The 23,895-nt window shown below is 42.9% G+C and overlaps 1 protein-coding gene across 1 annotated transcript in view; it reads left to right on the plus strand.

Moving 5' to 3' along the window:
- Positions 1 to 23,895, plus strand: part of LOC127430094 (FRAS1-related extracellular matrix protein 2-like) — a 143,614-nt gene that overhangs the window by 92,627 nt on the left and 27,092 nt on the right. Inside the window, exons 7-12 of the mRNA XM_051679562.1 lie at positions 14,362 to 14,511; positions 21,623 to 21,832; positions 22,278 to 22,475; positions 22,919 to 23,083; positions 23,391 to 23,573; positions 23,738 to 23,868. Of these exons, the coding sequence (XP_051535522.1) occupies positions 14,362 to 14,511; positions 21,623 to 21,832; positions 22,278 to 22,475; positions 22,919 to 23,083; positions 23,391 to 23,573; positions 23,738 to 23,868 (1,037 nt within the window). The remainder of the gene's footprint in view (positions 1 to 14,361; positions 14,512 to 21,622; positions 21,833 to 22,277; positions 22,476 to 22,918; positions 23,084 to 23,390; positions 23,574 to 23,737; positions 23,869 to 23,895) is intronic.

Raw genomic sequence — 23,895 nt, forward strand, 5'->3', positions numbered from 1 at the left:
ATGGTTACTTGTGTAACCTCTGTTCCCTGATGGAGGGAACGAGACGTTGTGTCCCTCCTGCCACAACGCTGAACTACCCGCTGAAATGGCCGGACCTTATATCGGCTCCTCAGCATAAAACCTGAATGAGTGGTTGCATACCAGCTCCTTTTATACCCGTATGTCCGGGGGAGTTGCATGCAAATACCACTCGCCAATTTTCATTGGCCTTTTATCAAAGACCAGAGGTGTCTCGGGCTCCCAAGAGTGATCCTTAGTGTCACTACATCGACACAACGTCTCGTTCCCTCCATCAGGGAACGGAGGTTACACAAGTAACCATGACGTTTTTTGTTTTTCAAAGTGCAACTTTGAAATTCTACAAAAGCTCTGTTCCACAGAAGAAAAAAATGTGTACAGTAAATATTAATATATTTATATTTTATCTGTTGTATATTCAGATCAGTTTAATATTGCAAAAATAAATTACATTTAATGATAAACAATCTATCTATATAGAGATAGATATGAACTATTTAAGCTAAGATTTCAACTAATTTGCCATTTAAATATGCATCTTAACAGGGATATCCAATATGAATAGACAGTGTTCATTTTCCTGTGCCTGTCTGTGTGTGCACATGTGCATCTGTGCCCCAGAAAGCACCCTTATCGCTCATCTCCAGGTGTAGTTACAGGTGCTTTTCTCTATCATATCTCCCCATGGTGCCTCTTTGTTCAGCAACACCTCTGGCTGCCCTCTATCTCCTGAGAGTGATGCTTATCCTGCACAGACAGTAGACTGGAGGTAAAAGGTCCAAAAAAATGCACTGATTTTTAATTTGTACCTACATGAGATTCAAACTGAATTCATAGGGAAGAAAGGGCACTCAAGTTTGTGAGAGGTCTGAGATTTATTTGTATTTACACACTAAACACGCACACACATAAGCCAGAAGATAACTCTTTGTCAAATTCAGTTTGATATTGATGTATATCATCATAAGAAAGTAATCTGGTTTTATACAAACAAATCTTTCTTTACAATGGAAAACAAAACATTGGGCAAATCAGCATAAGGATTGAAGCTCCTCTATCTTTGCTCAATTGAATCATGGCTCATTGAGTCTGAATGTTTTTATTACTCTTCATAGCAAGCGTTTTATTGCTAAGACGGGTCTAAAAAAGAGAGTTTCAGTGAATAACTTTAAGACTTAAATTTCGGTTTGTTAGTCACACAAAGCTATCGTATGTCTTCAGAAGACTTGGAATATTGCACACTTAATGGTACTAAATGGTAATTTTAAAGTGCATGCATTTTTGTTATTTTGGAGCTGAACAATCCCAGTATCCATGATATTCTTAAAAAATGCACCCTTTTTTTCCCCATGGAAGAAAGATAGTTATACTGTGGATAGCTTTGGAACAAAATGAGGGTAAGTAAATGATGACAGAATTTTCATTTTTGGGTGAACAATCCTTTTAAAAGTGTCTGGACCTCAATTTAGAGGTCTAATATTCCTGAAAGTTGGTCCTTGCAATGTAATTGAAACTGCTACGTGTCAAATGCAATGTCGGGCACTGTTGGTCAGCTCTTGAGGCGTCAGCACATCTGTGGTGTCATGTTGATCTCTGTGTCAGGATTTTTATGAGGGAGGACTTCATGGAATTTTTCCAACTCATTATTCTGTCTGCAATGTCACCAAGACACTCCAAATGTAAAGAAAGTGAAATATTGACAGATAGCATTTGGGCAGTGACATCAAGTGGTGTTAATCGCGGTAGTTCTTTTGCAGCTATGGTACCGGCATTTAGGTGATATTGACTGTGTTGCATTTCTTAAGTTGGCTTGTGTGGGGTGTTATGAACATTTCCGTCCTACAAATTTTTGTGCCACTAATATCAAATGGAATTGCAAAAATAATGACAGGATTTTTAAACACACCCCTCGTATTCCATTGGTCGGTAAAACAGATTGCTCTGTCCCAAACTTTTGCCATTGGTTGACCAGTGTTGTTGTGTCGAGCTGGTTAGGACATGCTTGCACATTTAGGGATAATCAACTTATGAATGACTTACTTGTCTCTGCATATTAAATTGGGATAGGAGAAAGTAGTTTACCATTGAAAAAAAATCACATCTATTTACAGTATGTACCCTCTGCACAAGTGATGGGCTGCAATAAAAGCAAGGTGAGTCCATTGTGGATGGGTTCTTGGCTGAGTTTGAAGGGGGCTGACAGTTTAACACTCCTGAAATAAACCTCTGGAGCCACACACGTTTGGCCCCTGTAAAACCCTCTCTCTTGCCACTATTAACATGTGGCCCCAGAATGTAAAAGTAAGTATAAGAATACCTTGTCTCTTTATTCATTCCATATATAGTGGACTGAGGTTAGAGAAAGTGCAAGACTGTTGAATGGATGGATGGATGGATGGATGGATGGATGGATTGATGGACGATAGAGTGCTTTTGGAATTTTTGTTTTCCCACAAGAGAAAGTGTAATACTTTGCTTTCATTTTATTAATATTTATGTAAACAACCCGGAAGTCAGGTCAGATTATCAGTTTCACAAGTCTGACTTTTTCCTAGCTGCTGGACATACAAAAACAGTCTGCAATATGTTTTGTTTAGCACTTACCTTGACCTTACCTTAGTTCTTAATATTCAAGGCGAGGCAAGTGACAGTTGGAACCATATCGGTTCGTAGGTTGATCCCGTTTCATACGGGTGATTTGTCAAGCACAAACACTCAGGATGAAGGACTGGACTGCTTTGTGGAAACCAGCTTTGTTTGCATCTTCACTATTATCTTGTTTTTCAATCCATATACTTGACCGATGTCAAGAATTTCAGCAAGGGGCAGAGGGGTAAAAAAAAGGAGGGGAAGAGCAAAAGCATCGCCCAAAGCTACTGTCTGACAGCACTGCTCAATCGCCTTCATAAATGATGTTTACACCAGAAACCTGACCGGCTATTTTGAGAAAAGACAGCTTTTTGTCAGATTATTGAGCCGACACCTACTTGGAGTACTCAGAGCACGCATGGATGGGCAAAAGTGGTCTAGTTAGACTGGACTGTACAGTGGTGCTTTACAGTTTTTCAACAAAATAGAAGGGTAAAACTGAAGTTTGTTGTAGCAAAAGCTTTACTTTATGTATTTCTAGCTTTCTAGCTTGGATGGATGGATGGATGAATGATGGAGGGATTGCACTTCTTAAACCTGAACTATGTCATCATTGTTTAGACTTGCACTCATTGTAATAGAAACCTTACTTGAATCAATGTTTATAATGTATGTTGTAATTTCGTAAGTGCTTGTTCAGAGAGACAGAAAGTGATCGGATCAATACAAGCACAAATAAGTATTCACACATTCACATACAGGCTGTGGCCTAAACCTGAAAAATTCTGCCTTTTCAGACAGTCTATTGATGTTTACTGAGATGCCTTCATCTTGTTTTAAGGCAGCATAGTTGTATCCTAAATAAAGTATGCATATATGTGATATTAAGTTTCTGTCTGTTAGTCATTCACTGACTGAGCAGCAAGGCAGCTGCCTTATTTTGTCATAACCTTTTGTTCTTGCATTGGTTGTGAGGATCATCTGGCAACCTCATATTAAGGAAAGCTTTGCGTTGATGAGTCTGCTGTGGACGTGTTCTCTCATGCTGCAGTAATTGCTGCTGGATTGAGCATAAATCAGCCTTGCATGCATACAGGAGGACCTGCGTGTGAGTTATTGAAACTGTAAAACATGAGAACACTTGTACTTCAGCACTGCCTGACATCAGGCCGTGAAGGTGTGCTTGGCTAATAAAGCTATGGACCAGTTGCAGAGAGAGATGGGGAGGGAGTATCCAGAGAGAGCAAACTGAGTGTCGGAGACTGTCTAGAGCCTGTTATTAAGATCCTGTCTTCTGAGATTCTAGGTCAGCCTGGACAAGAGGAAGCAGATGTTCTCTGAAGAAGTTAATGGTTAAGGGCATCATTAGATTGCGCTTCTATCCTCAGCCATTTTCGGTATCCTAGCTTCAATTTGCAGACAAGAATGCTTGTTCAACGCATTTCAAGTGCATGGTCCTGTAAGACTAACTTAAAGTGACCCGTATGACTTTCTTTCTTCTGTGGAACACATTAGGCAGCTTGTTAGTCTTAGTCACCATTCACTTTTGTTGCATCTTTTTCCATATAATGAAGTGAATGCTTACTGGTGATGCAAGGTGCATTGAAATACCATGTCCTAGAGTAAATGGTTATTTTTCTTTTTTGTTTTCTCAAGAAAAACTGAAGATTGAACTGTTTCTATGTGGAGATAATGACAAAAATAAGTCTTGATGCGGGACAACAAGAAAAAATAATAATGCATTGCCTATATGGGCTTTCGTATGTTTGGGAACAGTCATTATTTTTGTGTTTGAGTCTGGTGTCACATTAAACTTGAAATCTTCATACTGTTCTAGGATGCATATTACATCTAGTGGTGCATATTTCTGCACAGGATTTCTTATAGCATCAGTTCCACATTAAAGACCAGTAAACATGCAGATGGACTCCAGTTGAAATGTTGCTCTTTTATTTAGCTCTGGTTCAAGAAATCTCTAGCTTTCTTCCCACATGTTCTTAAGTCTGCCTTTTGCAAGATTATGGTGTAGAGCTGATTTTTGTTGTTTGTGCCAGAGCTTGATGCCGAGATTAAGGATTTTTAAAGATGCATAATGATATAAGACACTTGGGATGTGATGTATGACTCAACAGAACAGAACTGCCTCTTACTTTTGTTGATTTGGTATCAGGTAGCTTTCAAAACTACAGAGACTATATACAGAGAAAAAGCATGGTTTCTCTGGAGTATGTACTGTAGAATTCACAGTGACCATGATTAATATGTTTGTTGTTCAAAGAATACCTTTATAGAGGAGTTCCTGTCTATTGCACACATACACAAAAACCAATCTAAACATTCAAATGTAAAAGATCATATCAGTTTAATAGGTTGCCTCTGTATTTTTACAAACGTAGAAGAGGAGTTCACTGAGAATCGATAGTTCACACTTTGCATGTTAACATGCATGTTCTTACACTAATTATGCTTAATAAGCTGACAAAGTGTGTGGGCATGTAAACACCTTAAACTTCTTTTTTTTTATTGCCATAAGTCCATAAACAGTTTAAACACATTGACTGACATGGGCAGATTTTTGCCCATAATGATTTTGTGCTGCATGTAAACACCTTTACTAGCATTCTGTCTGGCTTATCCAAAGTAAGAATGTGTTGTGTGCATGACTGTTGATGTTTTAATGTCAAACTCAGAGAATAATCAGACAATTTCAAGTCTCATGTAAATGCTGTTTCCTATCTGTCACTCACTCGACATTGTGTCGATATAGTGACACTAGGGTTCACTCTTGGTATCCCCAAACACCTCTGATCTTTTTTTTTACATGAGAACGCCGCTGCCTTGCGTGCGGAGATTGCTACCCTTCTGCGCAAGGGCGTGATAGAGCCTGTCCCTCCAGCCGAGATGAAGAAAGGGTTCTACAGCCTTTACTTCATCGTACCAAAGAACGGCGGTGGGTTGCAAGCAATCCTGGACCTGCGAGTACTGAACCGGGCTTTGCACAGACTCCTGTTCAAGAAGCAGACGCAAAAGCGCATTCTAGTGAGCATCCGGCATCAAGATTGGTTCGTGGCGGTACATTGGTTGAAGGACGCGTACTTCCACATCTCGGTCTTACCTCGACACAGACCCTTCCTGCGGTTCGCCTTCGAAGGCCAGGCGTACCAGTACAAGATCCTCCCCTTCGGCTTGTCCCTGTCCCCTCACGTCTTCACGAAGGTCGCAGAGGCAGCCCTTGCCCCGCTAAGGGAAGTGGGCATGTCTCGACGACTGGCTGATCCTAGCTCACTCTCGTGAGTTACTGTACGCACACAGGGACCACGTGCTTCGGCGCCTCAGCCGACTGGGGCTTTGGGTCAACTGGGAAAAGAGCAAGCTCTCCCCGGTTCAGAGCATCTCGTTTCTCGGTTTGAAGTTGGCTTCAGTCTCTGACAGCGCGCCTCACGAGCGAGCGCGCACAGCCGGTGCTGAACTGTCTGAAGGTGTTCAGATGGAGAACAGCGGTTCCACTGAAACACTTTCAGAGGCTCCTGGGGCATATGGCATTCTCAGCGGTGGCCACACCGCTCGGGTTGATGCATATGAGACCGCTTCAGCACTGGCTTCAGACTCGAGTCCCGAGATGGGCATGGCGCCGCGGGACACATCGCGTGACCATCATGCCAGTCTGTCGCCGCCTCTTCAGCCCTTGGACCCACCTGACATTTCTAATTCTAAATTAGGTCAAAGGTTTAGTGAATTCGCCCCATTTAAAACTTGATTTTGCATACTTTCAGTCTGTCTCCACAGTATGTGTGGGTCATTTTTGAAACATTGAAAATGTTCCGTAAAAGCAATGGCAACATAATATGGCATAAATCTGCAATCACAAATTTAGGCTTTCAGTCACTACATGCACCTCAACAGTTTCTCATGTGTTAGCCTCTGTTTCACCTGTCTTTCACCATGGAAAACTTTTATGTGCATCCATGAGAATTTTTATGTGGTTGTGTTAAATGTGTCCTTGTGCTTTTTTCAATAAAATTATGGCATGTCAATTGAATCTGATTGGATAGCTCCTGTGTAAATGTGTACAATGTGATCTAACTCAGGAACAATTACAGCTGTGCTAATGTGTCCTGCCATTTTCCTTCCACCCAGAAGTTTTAGCTTTTATAAAGGCCTTCACACTGTGGGAGTGTCAAGGAAAGTTCAACCACAGTAACACGCCTGTGTAGATGTGTGAACTGTTCACCAGACTCCCAAGAGACATTCTGCCACAATCCCTGGGCTCATGCCTAGTGTTAGTCTTTGAAATTATTACATTTGTTTGCTTTTTTTTACTTTTTTCATCAGGAGGTTTAATTACTGAGATGATAAAAATGAAAAATGCTGTAAAATGTAATATATGTTTCCATGTTGTTTTTTTATTTTTTTTAAAGATATTTATAGCATTTTCTGCAACACATTTATTAACCTGTGACTTTAAAAATGTAATTTGGTGTAACCAAGTAAAAGGTATTGACATTTCCTTGTACACTGAATACAGGTGCATCTCAATAAATTAGAATGTCGTGGAAAAGTTCATTTATTTCAGTAATTCAACTCAAATTGTGAAACTCGTGTATTAAATAAATTCAATGCACACAGACTGAAGTAGTTTAAGTCTTTGGTTCTTTTAATTGTGATGATTTTGCTCACATTTAACAAAAACCCACCAATTCACTATCTCATAAAATTAGAATACATCATAAGACCAATAAAAAAAACATTTTTAGTGAATTGTTGGCCTTCTGGAAAGTATGTTCATTTACTGTATATGTACTCAATACTTGGTAGGGGCTCCTTTTGCTTTAATTACCGCCTTAATTTGGCGTGGCATGGAGGTGATCAGTTTGTGGCACTGCTGAGGTGGTATGGAAGCCCAGGTTTCTTTGACAGTGGCCTTCAGCTCATCTGCATTTTTTGGTCTCTTGTTTCTCATTTTCCTCTTGACAATACCCCATAGATTCTCTATGGGGTTCAGGTCTGGTGAGTTTGCTGGCCAGTCAAGCACACCAACACCATGGTCATTTAACCAACTTTTGGTGCTTTTGGCAGTGTGGGCAGGTGCCAAATCCTGCTGGAAAATGAAATCAGCATCTTTAAAAAGCTGGTCAGCAGAAGGAAGCATGAAGTGCTCCAAAATTTCTTGGTAAACGGGTGCAGTGACTTTGGTTTTCAAAAAACACAATGGACCAACACCAGCAGATGACATTGCACCCCAAATCATCACAGACTGTGGAAACTTAACACTGGACTTCAAGCAACTTGGGCTATGAGCTTCTCCACCCTTCCTCCAGACTCTAGGACCTTGGTTTCCAAATGAAATACAAAACTTGCTCTCATCTGAAAAGAGGATTTGGACCACTGGGCAACAGTCCAGTTCTTCTTCTCCTTAGCCCAGGTAAGACACCTCTGACATTGTCTGTGGTTCAGGAGTGGCTTAACAAGAGGAATACGACAACTGTAGCCAAATTCCTTGACATGTCTGTGTGTGGTGGCAAATTCTTGAATCGATTTTGCTTGACAATCCTCATAAGGCTGCGGTTCTCTCGGTTGGTTGTGCATCTTTTTCTTCCACACTTTTTCCTTCCACTCAACTTTCTGTTAACATGCTTGGATACAGCACTCTGTGAACAGCCAGCTTCTTTGGCAATGAATGTTTGTGGCTAACCCTCCTTGTGAAGGGTGTCAATGATTGTCTTCTGGACAACTGTCAGATCAGCAGTCTTCCCCATGATTGTGTAGCCTAGTGAACCAAACTGAGAGACCATTTTGAAGGCTCAGGAAACCTTTGCAGGTGTTTTGAGTTGATTAGCTGATTGGCATGTCACCATATTCTAATTTTTTGAGATAGTGAATTGGTGGGTTTTTGTTAAATGTGAGCTAAAATCATCACAATTAAAAGAACCAAAGACTTAAACTACTTCAGTCTGTGTGCATTGAATTTATTTAATACACGAGTTTCACAATTTGAGTTGAATTACTGAAATAAATGAACTTTTCCACGACATTCTAATTTATTGAGATGCACCTGTACATTGTGTACACAACCTAATCACAAAAAGTAAAAAAATTTTTTAAAACAATTCAAGGTTTTTTCACATTTTTTCAGGGTTATGCCATAAAACCTGTGCAAAATGTGCCTTTTCACAAAAATTGCAAAATATATGTGTGGGTTTTTTTTTTATTTTTATTTTTTTTACTTTACGCAAAGTAGTGACGGTTTATAGGGGTCCTCTCTGTTTTATATTTTGTTTTTTATCACGACAAAAAAATGGCAGCCTTGTTTGTTACTCCACATGACTTGGATTTGGTGGACAAAAGTTTTTCAAATATACATATTTTAAAACAAAATCATTTGAAATATATATATATATATATATATTAGTTTGTTTGTTTTTTGGTTTACTGTCTCTGGACAGTTACACCACATGACATTTTTAACTTTAAGCCCCAGAAAAAATATCAAAATTACTTTTAACTCAATAATTAAAAACAGGTTCATTATTAAAAAGAGGTAGAGTATATTCAAGTTATTGTTTTGTGTGAATTACATTTTAATGTATTTTTGAATAACTACATAGATCCAGACAAAACCAATGAACATCAGTGACCCTTATACAGTGTGGCTATGGACAACAGTCATTCTTCTGAAATATTTAACCGCTGAATGCCGCAGTTGACAATTCAGAAAAGTATTCCAGAGAGCCTTTTAATATTTACAGTCTTAGTGTTCAGAACGGAAGCCCGTTTTGTCCATGGTTTATCACTTTTTTTCTGTCTTGTTTTCTCGTGATCATGACTTAATTTTCTCAAGATCTCGAAATAAAGTAGAAAACACCTTTTGAACAGCTCATCATCACAGGGACAGCATCTTCATCTTTTGTTTATCGCAACAGTTGGCATCTGTTGGTCAAGGAGATGGATTTTATCTCAGTTTTATCTAGTGACTCGCAATTCTGCTGACTCTCATTCAAATCTGGTATCCATGGAGTAATGATGGGAAGATGAAGCTTTCTAAAGCAATAGGGCTTTCATTACAAACGTATTGAAATTGGGCGCGTACTCAAAGCTTCTGTACACGGTTCAATTTACTGCCATTTAGTGGTCACACAATGAAGCACAACTAGCAATAAAATGTATTATCAACCCTATTATGTCGTTTTCGTCTTTTTCTTTACTGAAGTGTTTATAAATAAATATGGAATAACCAACCGATCACATTTTTTTCCCAAAATGATTGAGGCTCTGATACAGTGCTTTAGTACATTGATTCAATGGCACAAAGCTATTTCAGCTGCCATCAGGCCTTGATTAATAAGATATGTGACACGCTCCTCTGACACTGCAAAACTGAATGACGTCTCTGGAATGATTCTGCAGTGAAGTCGTGATCACAAGAAAACAACTCCTGTTATGTCAAGATCTCGAGAAAATTAAGTAGTGATCATGAGAATGCAAGACAGAAGAAAGTGGTCAAACGTGCAGCAGAGTAAAGTGCCAGTGAAGAGTGAGTGTTCAACTGATGTGTACAGGCCAGATCATTCAAGGTTTGGAAAGATAATGTGCATTAGTGTACCTAACTGTAGAGCCCTTTAATAAAAGAAAGCCCTCCATAGTTCCAGATTAGCCCACCAGCACCTTGGCAGGATGCCACGCTGGTAACCGTATGCACTCAGTGAAGTGCCAGTAGTTTGGGTTTGTGTTGATTAGGAGCCAATGGTTTGTCTTTCAGTTAATGGGCTGTGGTGCTTTGAAACTCACAGTTTGTCTCTTTTACAAATGAACCTTACTTGATTGTCAGAGCGTCGAGATACACACTCTAAAATGCACCACAATCAAGTAGCCCCAAGCAAAACCAAAGCAATCAGTTTGTATCACCTTCCAGTTTATGCTCTGCTATCACCCACTGAACTTTATATCTCTGCAGGGACAGGCAATGGCACTGCCAAGGCACATCATCCAATTATATTTAATGTGTCTCCAATACCTAGATAAAGCAGGAGATAATTGCCTCTCTCTTTTCCTGAAGTGAGCACTTTATAATGTAATTTTCACCACATGAACAATTGAGTCTTGTTTTTGCCCTTGGACAGAATGCTCTTGGCAGAGCCTGAAGACATATTAGCCTGTGTGTGGTTTTACACAACTTGCACCAATGTAACATACTTTTTATTGCAAGTGAAGCATGCTGACATTTGGCATTTTTGTTATATTTAGCCTTTGATCATAAATGTAGGTTGTTAATTTAATAGTTTGAGCACATTAAGCAGGAAAAAGGAAATGTGTTTGGTTATGTCTTGTTTCATTGTTACTATATTTCCCACTCCTAAAAAAGAGCTAAAAGGGATAGTTTACCCAAAAATGAAAATTCTCTCATCATTTACCCTCATGCCATCCAAGATGTATATGACTTTTTATTCTTCTGCAGAACACAAACAAAGATTTTAAAAGAATATCTCAGCTCTGTAGGTCCAGCATAAAGTAATCTATAAGACTTCAGTGGTTTAATCAATGTCTTTTGAATTGCCATTGCAGTCTCTAGGCACAATCATGATTTAAAGCTCAATTACACTTTCTAGTGCTTGACACATGCACAGAGTGCTAGATGCCACTATAGGAAGTGTAATCGAGCTTGAAATCATGATTGCCAAGGAGGATGCTGTCATGATGTACAATGAAAAAGAAGTTACATTTTGGTCTGTTCTTACCCAAAACCAACTTGATCACTTCAGAAGACATTGATTTAACTACTGGAGTTGACTTGCTGACTTGATCTGCTTTTTGGAGCTTCTGGACACCATTCACTTGCATTGTATTGACCTACAGAACTGAGATATTCTTCTAAAAATCTTTGTTTGTGTTGTGCAGAAAAATGAAAGTCATACACATCTTAGGTGGCATGAGAGTGAGTAAATGATGAGAGAATTTTCATTTTTGGTTGAACCAACCCTTTAATGGAACAATACTGACTGGGTTGCTCTAAAACTAAGGATTAGTTTATTAAATGGTTAGTTTGAAAAAAATAATAATTTTGTGTTGTTCCAAACACATATGACTTTCTTTCTTATGTGTAACACAAAAGAAGATATTTAGCAGAATATCCAATCTGCTCTTTTACATACAATGAAAGTGAATGGTGATTTACACTGCCAAGCCTGAACATATACAAAAAAGTATAATAAAAGTAGTTCATATGACATGTGTGCTATATTCCAAGTCTTCTGAAGCCATATAATAGTTTGTGTGACAAACAGACCAGTGAATATTGACAGAAAGTCATTATTCACTGAAAATATTTGTTGTTCTCAAATCTTATTAACACTTGCATTCAGTTCAAATGTGTCATGTGATAAGCTAAAACCAATGTTGTTTGACATCATTGATGCCAAACCTGGGATGATACGTCTTCAAGCATGGGTTTGTAACATCATGATTGTGAGTAAATCATGACAGATTTTTTATTTTTGGGTAAATTATTTCTGTCACTTAAACACTTTTACAGAACCATTTGTCACTCTTTATCTGTCAGTAAGACTGATTTTCTTTCCTGTTTGAGTTTTCATGGTTGCTAGGTTGCTTGGAAGAGCTTGAACCATTCCAAGATGGGGCCTCAGAAAGCTTAAATGCTAAAATGGTTCTATTTTTATTTTTTTCATGGAAAAAAGGTGTAGTGTCAACAAAAGCATCACTAAGCACCTTGCATGACTTCAGCAGTACATTCCATTTGTATGGTGTTTGTCATCAGTTTGGTGTTATTTTAAGGGGGGAAATGAACCTGCTGTTCTTTATTACTACCTTGTGCACTTGCCTGCAAGACCACCATACCACACAAGAACAAAAAGACTTGCCTCTAGTTATATTACTTTGGCTTAGTTATTCTTCCTACCGTGGACATATAGTAGCTTAAACTCCATCAACACCTTCAATGTTGCACCCCCAATCAGTTTCAGAAGATGACACTGTGTCTTCCAAAAAAACACATTTGGAAGCCAAGTGTGATGTCGGCCCTTTCACCAGCAGTAATGGTGTTAGAGCGCTATGAACAAGGACTTGACAGTGAATGGTGAATCTGGAAGTGGAGGAATTCCAAGATGGGTAAAGTGTTAATTGCAGACAAACATGTCCAGACCAGTACGTCTATCTCTGCATCCCCCGTACCTTCTGTCAAATCTGCCTCAGGCGGCTCGATGTTTTCAAAGTCAAGGTCCTTTAAAGTTTTCTAGAGCAAAATGAAAATTATGTTTTTTGTGCTGCAAGCTTTTTGTGTATTTATAAATGTGTGAGTGTGAGTGATTATTCAATGCTGGAAGCATTGTAGTAACATTGTAATTGCAGATAGGAAATGGAGTAGTTAGATATTAAAGTTGAAGCAGGGGTGGGGACAGAAGGTTGGCACGGGTGGCAGCTACTACTCTAAAAATGAGCTTTGCCACACTACTTGCCAACTCAACTCTGACCTACTCGCGTCCTTGAGACGGTGCGCAATGGCTTAACCCATCAGTGTCGCACATGGTCCATAACAACGTTAGCTAACGCATTACAAGCATGCAATGATGATGTCTTCTAATGTCTGTGCCACTAAACCAGATGTTATATGTTATATTCCATGTATGTAGCTATAAACATGTCGGCAATTTAACTAACTTTACATTTTGTTAAAACGGTTGCGCCACCAGGATTGTTGTTGATGACAACTAAGTTTATCTAACTTTCTCAGCAAGATTCTCACTGTTGTTGACCTGAAAGAGAAAACTGTATATTATTGTTTTTACACTAATACCACTTTAGCACTCCTTGTGGCAATGCTGAGAATGCAGTTACGTTATGAATTGCGTTCTGAAATGATTCAGAATGTAACAAAGGGTTAAATTAAGCTTGAACACTGGCACAGTAGTGTTAGCATTCATGTACAGAATAGACTTTGTTTGGGTCTAAAATTTGGAATTTATATTATGCAGATTAATGTATTATAGACTTTTCCTCTTTCCTCTACAGATGTACTGTTTCTTTTATTTTCTAATTCACAAATAGGCAAATCGTTTACAAAGCATGACGTTATAAATTTATACTCCCAATACACCAATTAAAGGAATATTCCATGTTCAATACAAGTTTAGCTTAATCAACAGTATTTGTGCCATAATGTTGCTTAACACAAAAATGATTGTGACTCATCACTCCTTAAAAAAAATAATAAAATAAAATACAAAATAAAAAAGCAAAACTCAAGGTTACAAAGTCAATGGGGCCAATATATGTTGGGTTTAAAGGCAGAAATGTGAAGCTTATGATTTTATAAAAGCATTTACATAAATAGTTGATTGAATCTACATTTCTATGGTCATATTAGGGTTTTAGGGTTTTCATCGTCATGTCAACGAAGATGTAAAATTTTATATAATTTTAACAAACAAAAAAAAAGGTTAGTAACCGATTTTGTCACGAAAATCATGCTAACATGCATATTGCATACGTCTTGTGGCTATACTTTTGAAACAGTTATTATTTTAACTTACAAATTTGGCCCCATTCACTTCCACTGTAAGTGCCTCACTGTAACCCTGTAAAGGAAGGACAAATTAAAATAATTTTTTGTGGTAATCAACATTATGCCACAAATGCTGTTACGCTTAACTTGTATTGAACCTGAAATATACACTTGATCAATCTGTGATAAAAATGTATATCATAAATGCTTCCTCACAATATCTCTCCTTGATTTTATAACAGCACCAGTCTTCTATTTTGGTGGGACTGAATACCACGTGGATGAGAGTGATGGATATGTTGAAGTTCGGGTCTGGAGAACAGGAAGTGACCTCTCCAAAACCGGAACAGTCACAGTGCGGTCTCGAAAAATGGACCCTGTTTCAGCCGAAGGTATGTATCAGACAGGATTATTTGATAGGCCAGCTGTTAGTATGACATGCACAGACGCTTTTATATATAATTACTATAAACATGCTCGGTTGTACCATTACACATTGTCAAGCTTGTATTTCATGAAATCCACACCGTGAAACAATACTATGTTTCTACAGGCTTTTCAACACACACGTAACAATAGACAGCAACAGAGAAAAAGGGCTATGCCCACCTCTTAGATGATGACTAGCATGCAACTAATTGGCAGCTCATTCAGGCAATGGAACAGCAATCTCTATGCACTTCAAAAATGCCTGGTAGAGATATTAAATTAATTAATAAACATAGTGAGGTTTATGATTAAAACAAGTGAAAAGGTCTGCACAAGACAAAACTGCAAAAGAATGAAGCACACTTTTATTATTGATACATTCTCTGATAAGGTCTTAAAGGAATAGTTCACTCAAATATTCTCATAATTTACTCACCCTCACATGCCATCCCAGATGTGTATGACTTTCTTTCTTCTGCTGAGCACAAATTAAGATTTTTAGAAGAATATTTCAGCTCTGTAGGTCCATTCAATGCAAGTAAATGGTGACCAAAATTATGAAGCTTCAAAAAGCATAAATTTAATCCATATGACTCCAGTGGTTTAATCCATGTCCTCTGAAGCTATCTAATTGGTTTTAGGTGAGAACAGATAAAAAGAATATAACTCCCTTTTTACTGTACATCTTGCCATTGCAGTCTCTAGGCACTCTCATGATTTTAACGTCCTGGTTACGTGTGTAACCTCCGTTCCCTGATGGAGGGAACGAGACGTTGTGTCAATGTAGTGACACTAGGGGTCACTCTTGGGAGCCCGAGACACCTCTGGTCTTTGATAAAAGGCCAATGAAAATTGGCGAGTGGTATTTGCATGCCACTCCCCCGGACATACGGGTATGAAAGGAGCTGGTATGCAACCACTCATTCAGGTTTTATGCTGAGGAGCCGATATAAGGTCCGGCCATTTCAGCGGGTATTTCAGAGTTGTAGCAGGAGGGACACAAAATCTCGTTCCCTCCATCAGGGAACGGAGGTTATGCAAGTAACCAGGACGTTCCCTATCTGTCACTCACTCGACGTTGTGTCGATGTAGTGACACTAGGGTTCCCTATACGAAATGCCGCAACTGGCTGAACTGTGTTACGTGAACTGGCGGTGTGTGATGGGCAGACCACTGTGTGCCTCGTAGCCAGTGCACCAGGCCGACACGTAACCTCCCCCAACATAGTTATGAGTGTCGAACGGCCCTTTGGGGACAAGTCAACTACCCAAAAGATAGAGACAAGCTAACCCAGTCGTGGCCTCTTTTCCCCTTCTTTTTTTCCACTCCCTAAAAAAGAAGGGGGATTATCCGACTGCGCTGCCAGGTCTAGTCGGGGGGTGTCCCTCCCAAGGGGAGGACACTGCGGAGACCACACCAAAGAGAGGAGGGGATATTTAAGTGGAAAAATACGTCACATGGTCTTACCGACCATGTGGAGAGTCTCATGGTAGATCCTACCCAACGGGGGAGGAGTTGCTACAAACATGGAGACTGTGGCAGAGGGGGCTCTGCCCAAGGAAGACGCAGTTTGCAAACAGGGAAACGAATTAGTGGAAGATATACATTGCATGGGGTTACCTTACAGGGAACCGCCACATGCGGAGCACCTACCCCAGAACAGGGCTCTTAGTTAGCACGTATACTGGGCCAGCAGTGAGTCTCTCTGAAAACTCGACTGCCACAGGGCTCGGAGGAAGTCAACCAGGGAACATAATTTGTGAACACTACTGGGAATTAATGGTGTACGTCTTCAGCTCAGAGGAGGTGAAAGGTGCTATGTGCAAGCGATACACCCGGCCGGCTATCCCGGGCTTATCCGCTTGTATTGCGTGCCACTACCTGGGATGAAACCGGTTCCACCCGGAGGTTGTAGAACCTTGCAAAGGTGTTGGGTGTTGCCCAGCCTGCTGCTCTACAAATGTCTGTTTTAGAGGCACCCCTGACCAGGGCCCAGGAGGCCGCTACACCCCTGGTAGAATGGACTCGTAGCCCTACCGGGGGGCAGCACGTCCTGGGCGTGATATGCCATAGTTATGGCGTCAATGAGCCAGTGGGCGATCCTCTGCTTGAGACAGCGCTTCCTTTCCGCTGTGCACCAAAGCAGACAAAGATCTGCTCAGAGATCCTAAAGCTCTGCGTGCGATCCAAATAGATGCGTAAAGTGCGCACCGGACACAGCAACGACAGGGCTGGGTCTGCCTCCTTCTGGGTCAGCGCTTGCAGGTTCACCACCTAGTCCCTAAATGGGGTCGTGGGAACCTTGGGCACATAGCCCGATCGGGGTCTCAGGATCACGTGAGAGTAGCCCGGACTGAACTCCAGGCATGTTTTGTTGACAGAGAATGCTTGCAGGTCTCCTACCCTCTTGATGGAAGTGAACGCAGTCAGGAGGGCAGTCTTCAAGGAGAGTGCCTTAAGCTCAGCTGACTGCAAAGGCTCAAAGGGGGCTCTCTGTAGACCCTGAAGAACTACCAAGCGGTTCCATGAGGGAACGAGGTGCGGTCTGGAGGGGTTCAGCCTCCTAGTGCCTCTCAGGAACCTGATGATCAGGTCGTGCTTCCCTAAGGACTTACCATCCACTGTGTCGTACACCTTCAAAGTGGAAGGGGACATCCGCCCTTCCAAATTCTCCTGTAGGAAGGAAAGCACAGATCCGGCTGCGCATCTCTGGGGGTCTTCCCGTCGGGAAGAACACCACTTAGCGAACAGACGCCACTTAAAAGCATATAGGCGCCTCGTAGAGGGGGCCCTAGCCTGAGTGATCGTGGGTGGTACCACTGTGGGTGGTAGACCGCTTAGGTCTTCCACGTCCCATCCAGGGGCCAGACATGGAGATTCCAGAGGTCTGGTGCCAGATGGTGCCCCATCCCTGAGAAAGAAGGTCCTTCCTCAGGGGAATTCGCCGGGGGGGCTGTCGCGAGGAGTGTGAGGTCCGAGAACCACATCTGGCTGGGCCAGTAGGGTGCTACCAGGACGACCTGCTCCATGTCCTCACTGACCTTGCACAGAGCCTGTGCAAGTAGGCTCATTGGGGGAAACGCATATTTGCTTAGGCCAGGAGGTCAGCTGTGTGCCAGCGCATCTGTGCCGAGTGGTGCCTCGGTCAGGGCGTACCAGAGCGGGCAGTGGGAGGATTCTTGGGAGGCGAACAGGTCTACCTGTCCGAATCGACTCCAAATCAGCTGGACCACCTGAGGGTGGAGTCTCCACTCTCCCCTGAGGGTATCCTGCCATGACAGTGCGTCTGTTGTAGTGTTGAGGTTGCCTGGGATGTGAGTGGCTTGCAGTGACTTGAAGTGCTGCTGACTCCAGAGGAAGAGACGGCGGGCGAGTTGTGATGTACAACGAGAGCGCAGACCGCCTTGGCGGTTGACATATGCTACCGTTGCCGTGTTGTCTGTCCGAACTAACACGTGCTTGCCCTGGATCAATGGCCAGAACCTCCGTAGGGCGAGCAGAATTGCCAACAACTCGAGGCAGTTGATGTGCCAATGCAGTCGCAGGCCCGTCCATAAGCCGGCGGCTGCGTGCCCGTTGAAAACAGTGCCCCAGCCCATTTTGGAGGCATCTGTCGTGACCACGACGCGCCTGGAGACCTGCTCTAGGGGAACACCTGACTGTAGAAATGAGAAGTTGGTCCAAGGGCTGAAAAGACGGTGACAGACCGGCATGATGACCACGCGATGTGCCGTGGCGCCATGCCCATCTCGGGACTCGAGTCTGAAGCAAGTGCTGAAGCGGTCTCATATGCATCATCCTGAGCGGGGTGGCCACCGCTGAGGATGCCATATGCCCCAGGAGCCTCTGAAAGAGTTTCAGTGGAACCGCTGTTTTCTGATTGAAAGCCTTCAAACAGGCCAGCACTGACAGACACTCCCCAGAATGCGTTTTTGCATCAGCATCTTGAACGGGAGTCTGTGTAAAGCCCAGTTCAGTACTCGCAGGACCAAGATTGGGCTGTAAAACCCCTTCTTCATCTTGACTGGAGGGACAGGTTCTGTCGCACCCTTCAGTAGGAGGGTGGCGATCTCCACGCGCAAGGTAGCAGCGTTTTCGTCCTGCACCAAGGTGAAGTGGATACCGCTGAACCTGGGTGGACGCCTGGTGAACTGAATCGCGTAGCCAAGTCGGACGGTCCAGACCAGCCATCGCAACGGATTGGAAAGCGCAAGCCATGCATCCAAGCTCTGTGCGAGGGGGACCAAAGGGACAATCTCGTCGGACGTACCAGTGGGTGGGGCCTCACGGCGGGGCGGAGCTCGAGGTGCCACACCATGTCGTAGCCGTGCTGAGTTCAGGGACATCGAAGTACTTACCTGGCTCCTTGTGACCACCCCTGGAACAGCCTGGGATGGGGAGGAAGAGGCCTGTCCTCGTGACCCGTGGAGACTGTCACATCGGGGGTGGATTTGTGCCCCAGCTGGGTGCTCAGGGGCGGGAAGACTGCTGCTGGAGCGCCAAACCTGCCAAATAGAGTGGTGGAAGGTGGTCATGATGACGGCCGTGCACACCGGATACGTGACCCAGGGAACAAAGAAACCGCTCTTGCTGAACTCTTGGGTACTGCAGCCACTTGGGCATGCAGCACAATTAAATGCAAAGGTAACAAAAAATTCTCCTCCCGGCCCTCGACCGGGGGATGGAGTGGTCTGCTTACCAGCTCTAGAGCAGCGGGTTTCATTGTCCCTGGGTCGCCTGTCTCAGGCGTGCTATGAAGCCTTTCACGGCTGGGCTCCACGCCGGGGCCGGGCCGAAGGGGCGGGCTGCGGTGGAGCCGGTGCAGTCACCGCAGTTGGACACCCTTGGCAACGAGCAGATGGGGTGCGGGATCTTGAGCTGCGCCGGGGCAGGATATGCCGGATAGCCTCCATTTGCTGCTTCACCGTCGAGAACTGCTGGGCAAAGTCCTCGACGGTGTCGCCGAATAGGCCAGCCTGGGAGATGAGGGCAGCAAGGAACCGTGTCTTGTCGGCCTCACCCATCTCGACCAGGTTGAGCCAAAGGTGGTGCTCCTGGACCACTAATGTGGACATCGTCCGCCCGAGAGACCGCGCCGTGACCTTCGCACCTCGGAGAGCGAGGTTGGTCGCCGAGCGCAGTTCCTGTATCAATCCTGGGGTGGAACTACCCTCATGCAGTTCCTTTAGCGCCTTGGCGGACTTGCAGGAGAGCCATGGCATGCAGGGCGGAGGCAGCTTGTCCAGCAGCACCGTAGACCTTTGCCATCAGAGATGACATAAACCTACAGGCCTTGGACGGGAGCTTTGGGCACCCGCGCCAAGTGGCGGCGCTCTGCGGGCATAGGTGCTCCGCGAGCGCCTTTATCCACCAGGGGGATTGCCAAATAGCCCTTGGCCGCCACACCATCGAGGGAAATGAGGGCAGGGAAGCTGAAAGATTGGGACCGTGCAGTAAAAAGTGCCTCCCACGACCTTGTCAGCTCTTCATGCACTTCTGGGAAGAAAGGAATGGGGGCAGGGCATGGCTTTGAGTGGCGCCGCGAGCCCAGGAACCAATCATTGAGCCGCGAGGGTTCAGTGAAAGCAGAGGGTTCCACTCTAGCCCGACGCTCGCAGCTGTCCGGGAAAGCATGTCGTCATCTCCGCGTCAGCCTGTGACCGGGTGACCGCACCCGAAGGCTTCCGCGTCCAACTGGACGAGCCCACTCTCCGATGCTGCGCTCGAGAGCTCATCACTTTCGTGGGCTCCGAATAAGAGGTCGAACTCGCCGTGAGACGAGCCAGCAGACTCATCCGGAAGCCCGATCGGGGCAGACGAGCGTGCTGGGGAATGGGAGGTCTGCGGGGGGATACCCAGCGGAAGCGGTCCCATTGGGGTCCCCAAATCGCCCCCAGTGCTAGCCGCGCTGGCCCCATACCTGTGGGTAGAAGGACCGAGGCGGGGAGCCTCTGGGGTGGCTTGCTTTCTTACGGAGGTAAGCCGCGACTGCATTGTTGCCATGGACATGTTCTCGCAATGAGTACATGACCCATCCATGAACGCTGTCTCTGCGTGAGCAGTGCCCAGACACGAAAGACAGTGATCGTGACTGTCAGAAGGCGAGAGATAATGAGCGCAACCAGGAATAACACACAAAGGAAAGGCATCATTAAAAAGACGTTCCGTGTGTGCCGCTCTTTTAGAGAAATATTCTCTTTTAGAGAAATATACTCTTATTTCTGTTGAAGTGCCCAGGGGCATTCTCTGCAGTGAATGCAGAGCAGAGGAGGGAGAAGCCGCTGAAATGCACCGTCAGATCCAGCAGAGGTGAATGAACAGTCGTGGGAATTCAGCTCAGTGAGCATGACCGTTCGGCTCCGTAGAGAAAATCTGAATGAGTGGTTGCATACCAGCTCCTTTTATTCCCGTATGTCCGGGGGAGTGGCATGCAAATACCACTTGCCAATTTTCATTGGCCTTTTATCAAAGACCAGAGGTGTGTCGGGCTCCCAAGAGTGACCCCTAGTGTCACTACATCGACACAACGTTGAGTGAGTGACAGATAGGGAAGCTCAGTTACACTTCCTAGTTCTTGATGCATGGGCAGAGTACTGTATGGCACTAGGAAGAGTAATCGAGCTTGAAATCATGATTGCCAGGAGACTGCTGTCAAGGAAAATTAGTAACATTTTGGTCTGTTCTCATCCGAAACCGATTGGATCACTTTAGAAGACATTGGAGCTTCAAATGTTTGGTTACCATTCACTTGCATTGAGCTGAGATATTCTAAAACTCCTTGTTTTTGTTCAATGGAAAAAAGAAAGTCACAAACTTCTGGGATGGCACTGGGATGAGTAAATGATTTTTCATTTTTGGGTGAACTATCACTTTTATGCCTTATGTTAAATTGCTTCTCAAGTGAATGTGTGTTGTTTTGAGGATGTTTAGAAATGTTTTTTTTTTTTTTTAAACAAGACATGGATACTGATTAGAAATAGGATTTTCTTTCAGTGTTTTTTGCTTTTGTACAAATGAATATTTCTGGAATATTTTCAGCACTGACCTCCAACATTCTTTAAATCTTAAACACAGCTGGTGTGGACTACGTTGGTATTATTAAGAATCTGGACTTTTCCCCGGGTATTAACATGCAGACGTTCAAGGTCACAATCCTGGATGACTTGGGACAGCCGGTGCAGGAGGGGCCAGAGAAATTTGAGTTGGTTCTCCGTATGCCCATGAATGGCATATTGGGAGAACCAGGAAAGGCTACTATCTACATCAATGACTCTGTCTCAGATTGTGAGTAGTCTTACAATAAACATCAGTTTTCCATTGCAATATCTCAGGAAGGACCAAACGCAAAGTTTAGGGGTCTTGTGTGCCCCTAAGGGGGGTTATTTTCCCATAATGACCAGCTGACTATACATTATCCCACTTATTAGATGGCTACTTGCCAAAAAATAAAGGACATAAAATATTAATTTGAGTTAAATAGTTTTATTATGTCATAAGAAAGAGACTGCAGAGTAAGACAAGAGACAATAAACTAGCTTGTAACAAAAATTATATGTAACAAAGCTATTGAACAAATCTATTACCTTGGAACAATGGTCAAGTATTCCAGTCAGTCGTGTAAGAATAAATAAGAAATAAAATAGATGATCCCTTCAACATAAGCTCAAACATATTATATCATTTCAGGTTTTTGTATACCAGTATAAGGTTCTTTTGTTTTTATCCCTAGTGCCCAAGGTGCAATTCCGAGATCCAACATACACAGGTGACGAGAAGGATGGCCAGATATCTGCTATTGTGTACCGTAGTGGAGATCTGAGCTACAAGTCCAGCGTACGGTGCTACAGTTGCCAGGGCTCGGCCCAAGTCATGATGGACTTCAATGAGAGGCCAAACACAGACATTTCCACCATTGTCTTTTTACCAGGTGAGTTTTGTAGGTATTGTTAAGAACATAGTTTTTTTCTGAATGTGTATTCTGAAGGAAATCCAGAAGGAAAGAGTGACTGATTTAAGTTCCTGTAGCTCAACTGGTAGAGCTGTTAGCAACACCAAGGTCATGGGTTTAATTCCCAGGGAAGACACTTACTGATTAAAAGAATAGTTCACCCCAAAAAAAAAAAATATCTTATCATTAACTCACCCTCATGCCATCCCAGCATGAGGGTGAGTAAATGATGAGAGAAGTTTCATTCAACTATCCCTTTAAATGTCTACCATGAATGCAATGTAAGTCGCTTTAGATACAAGAGTCTGCCAAATGCATAAATGTAAATTAATTTACCATTTCATAATGACTTCAGTGAAAATGTGCCAGCATGTTTATTCTGTTTGTTTGTTGTTGTTTTTTTTTTTGATGAATGTGTGTAGGAGAGGTGGAGAAGCCTTGTGTTCTCATCCTTGTGGATGACACTGAACATGAGGAAGATGAGGAGCTCAGACTGATGCTGGGAAGCCCCAAGAGTGAGTCTTCATTCGGGGCATCTATAGGGGCTCAGAATGAGACACTCATCAAGATTAAGGATGATGCTGACAGTAAGACACTTTCCCAAATCCTGTAACTATTTATGCTCACTTTTAATTGCTGTTTTCTGACAGTGTTCCAGAAAGCACTTTATTCATTTAACAGCAGAAGGATGAAGTTGTATGGCTATATCATAGATGTGCCTAAATTAATTTAGTATGTTAATCAAGAGTTTTTTTTAAATTATTCAGGCTCAAAAAAACGTCAAGATGTCAGCTGTATAAAGTGAAAAAAACATAAGAATCCATCATGCTTAATCCTCATTCTGTGTAAGCTGTAAAATGACACCTCTCCTTTCCCATGATCTTCCTTCCCCAGAAGCAATTATCAGGTTTGGAGCAACCAAGTTCAGTGTCAGTGAACCCAGTGAGTCTGGACAACTGTCAGTGGTGAGGATCCCAGTGCAGAGGGTTGGAGACACATCTAAAGTATCTGTAGTTCGGGTTCACACCAAGGATGGCTCGGCTTCGTCTGGAGAAGATTACCACCCTATCTCAGAAGGCAAGATCTAATGCAATGCATCATTGGTTCACCCTTACGTTTGTGTTGCTCCTTAAAGGTTATCGACAAAAAAAAAAAAAAACATAAATAAAAACAAGCCGTTACCATGTGCATATAAAAGGTAATTAAAGTCAGTCGTCAAAATGACAGTTTCCCTTCTGTAGATGTTGTGTTTAAAGAGGGAGAGACAGAGCACATTGCGGAGGTGGAAATTTTATATGATGGTGTGCGAGAGATGAGAGAGGCCTTCACTGTCCATCTGAAACCCGATGAGAACATGGTAGCAGAGATCCAGGTACTATTTAAAAATATGCTTGTCCTG

Source organism: Myxocyprinus asiaticus, chromosome 39, assembly GCF_019703515.2.
Source record: "Myxocyprinus asiaticus isolate MX2 ecotype Aquarium Trade chromosome 39, UBuf_Myxa_2, whole genome shotgun sequence".
Lineage (NCBI taxonomy): Eukaryota > Metazoa > Chordata > Actinopteri > Cypriniformes > Catostomidae > Myxocyprinus > Myxocyprinus asiaticus.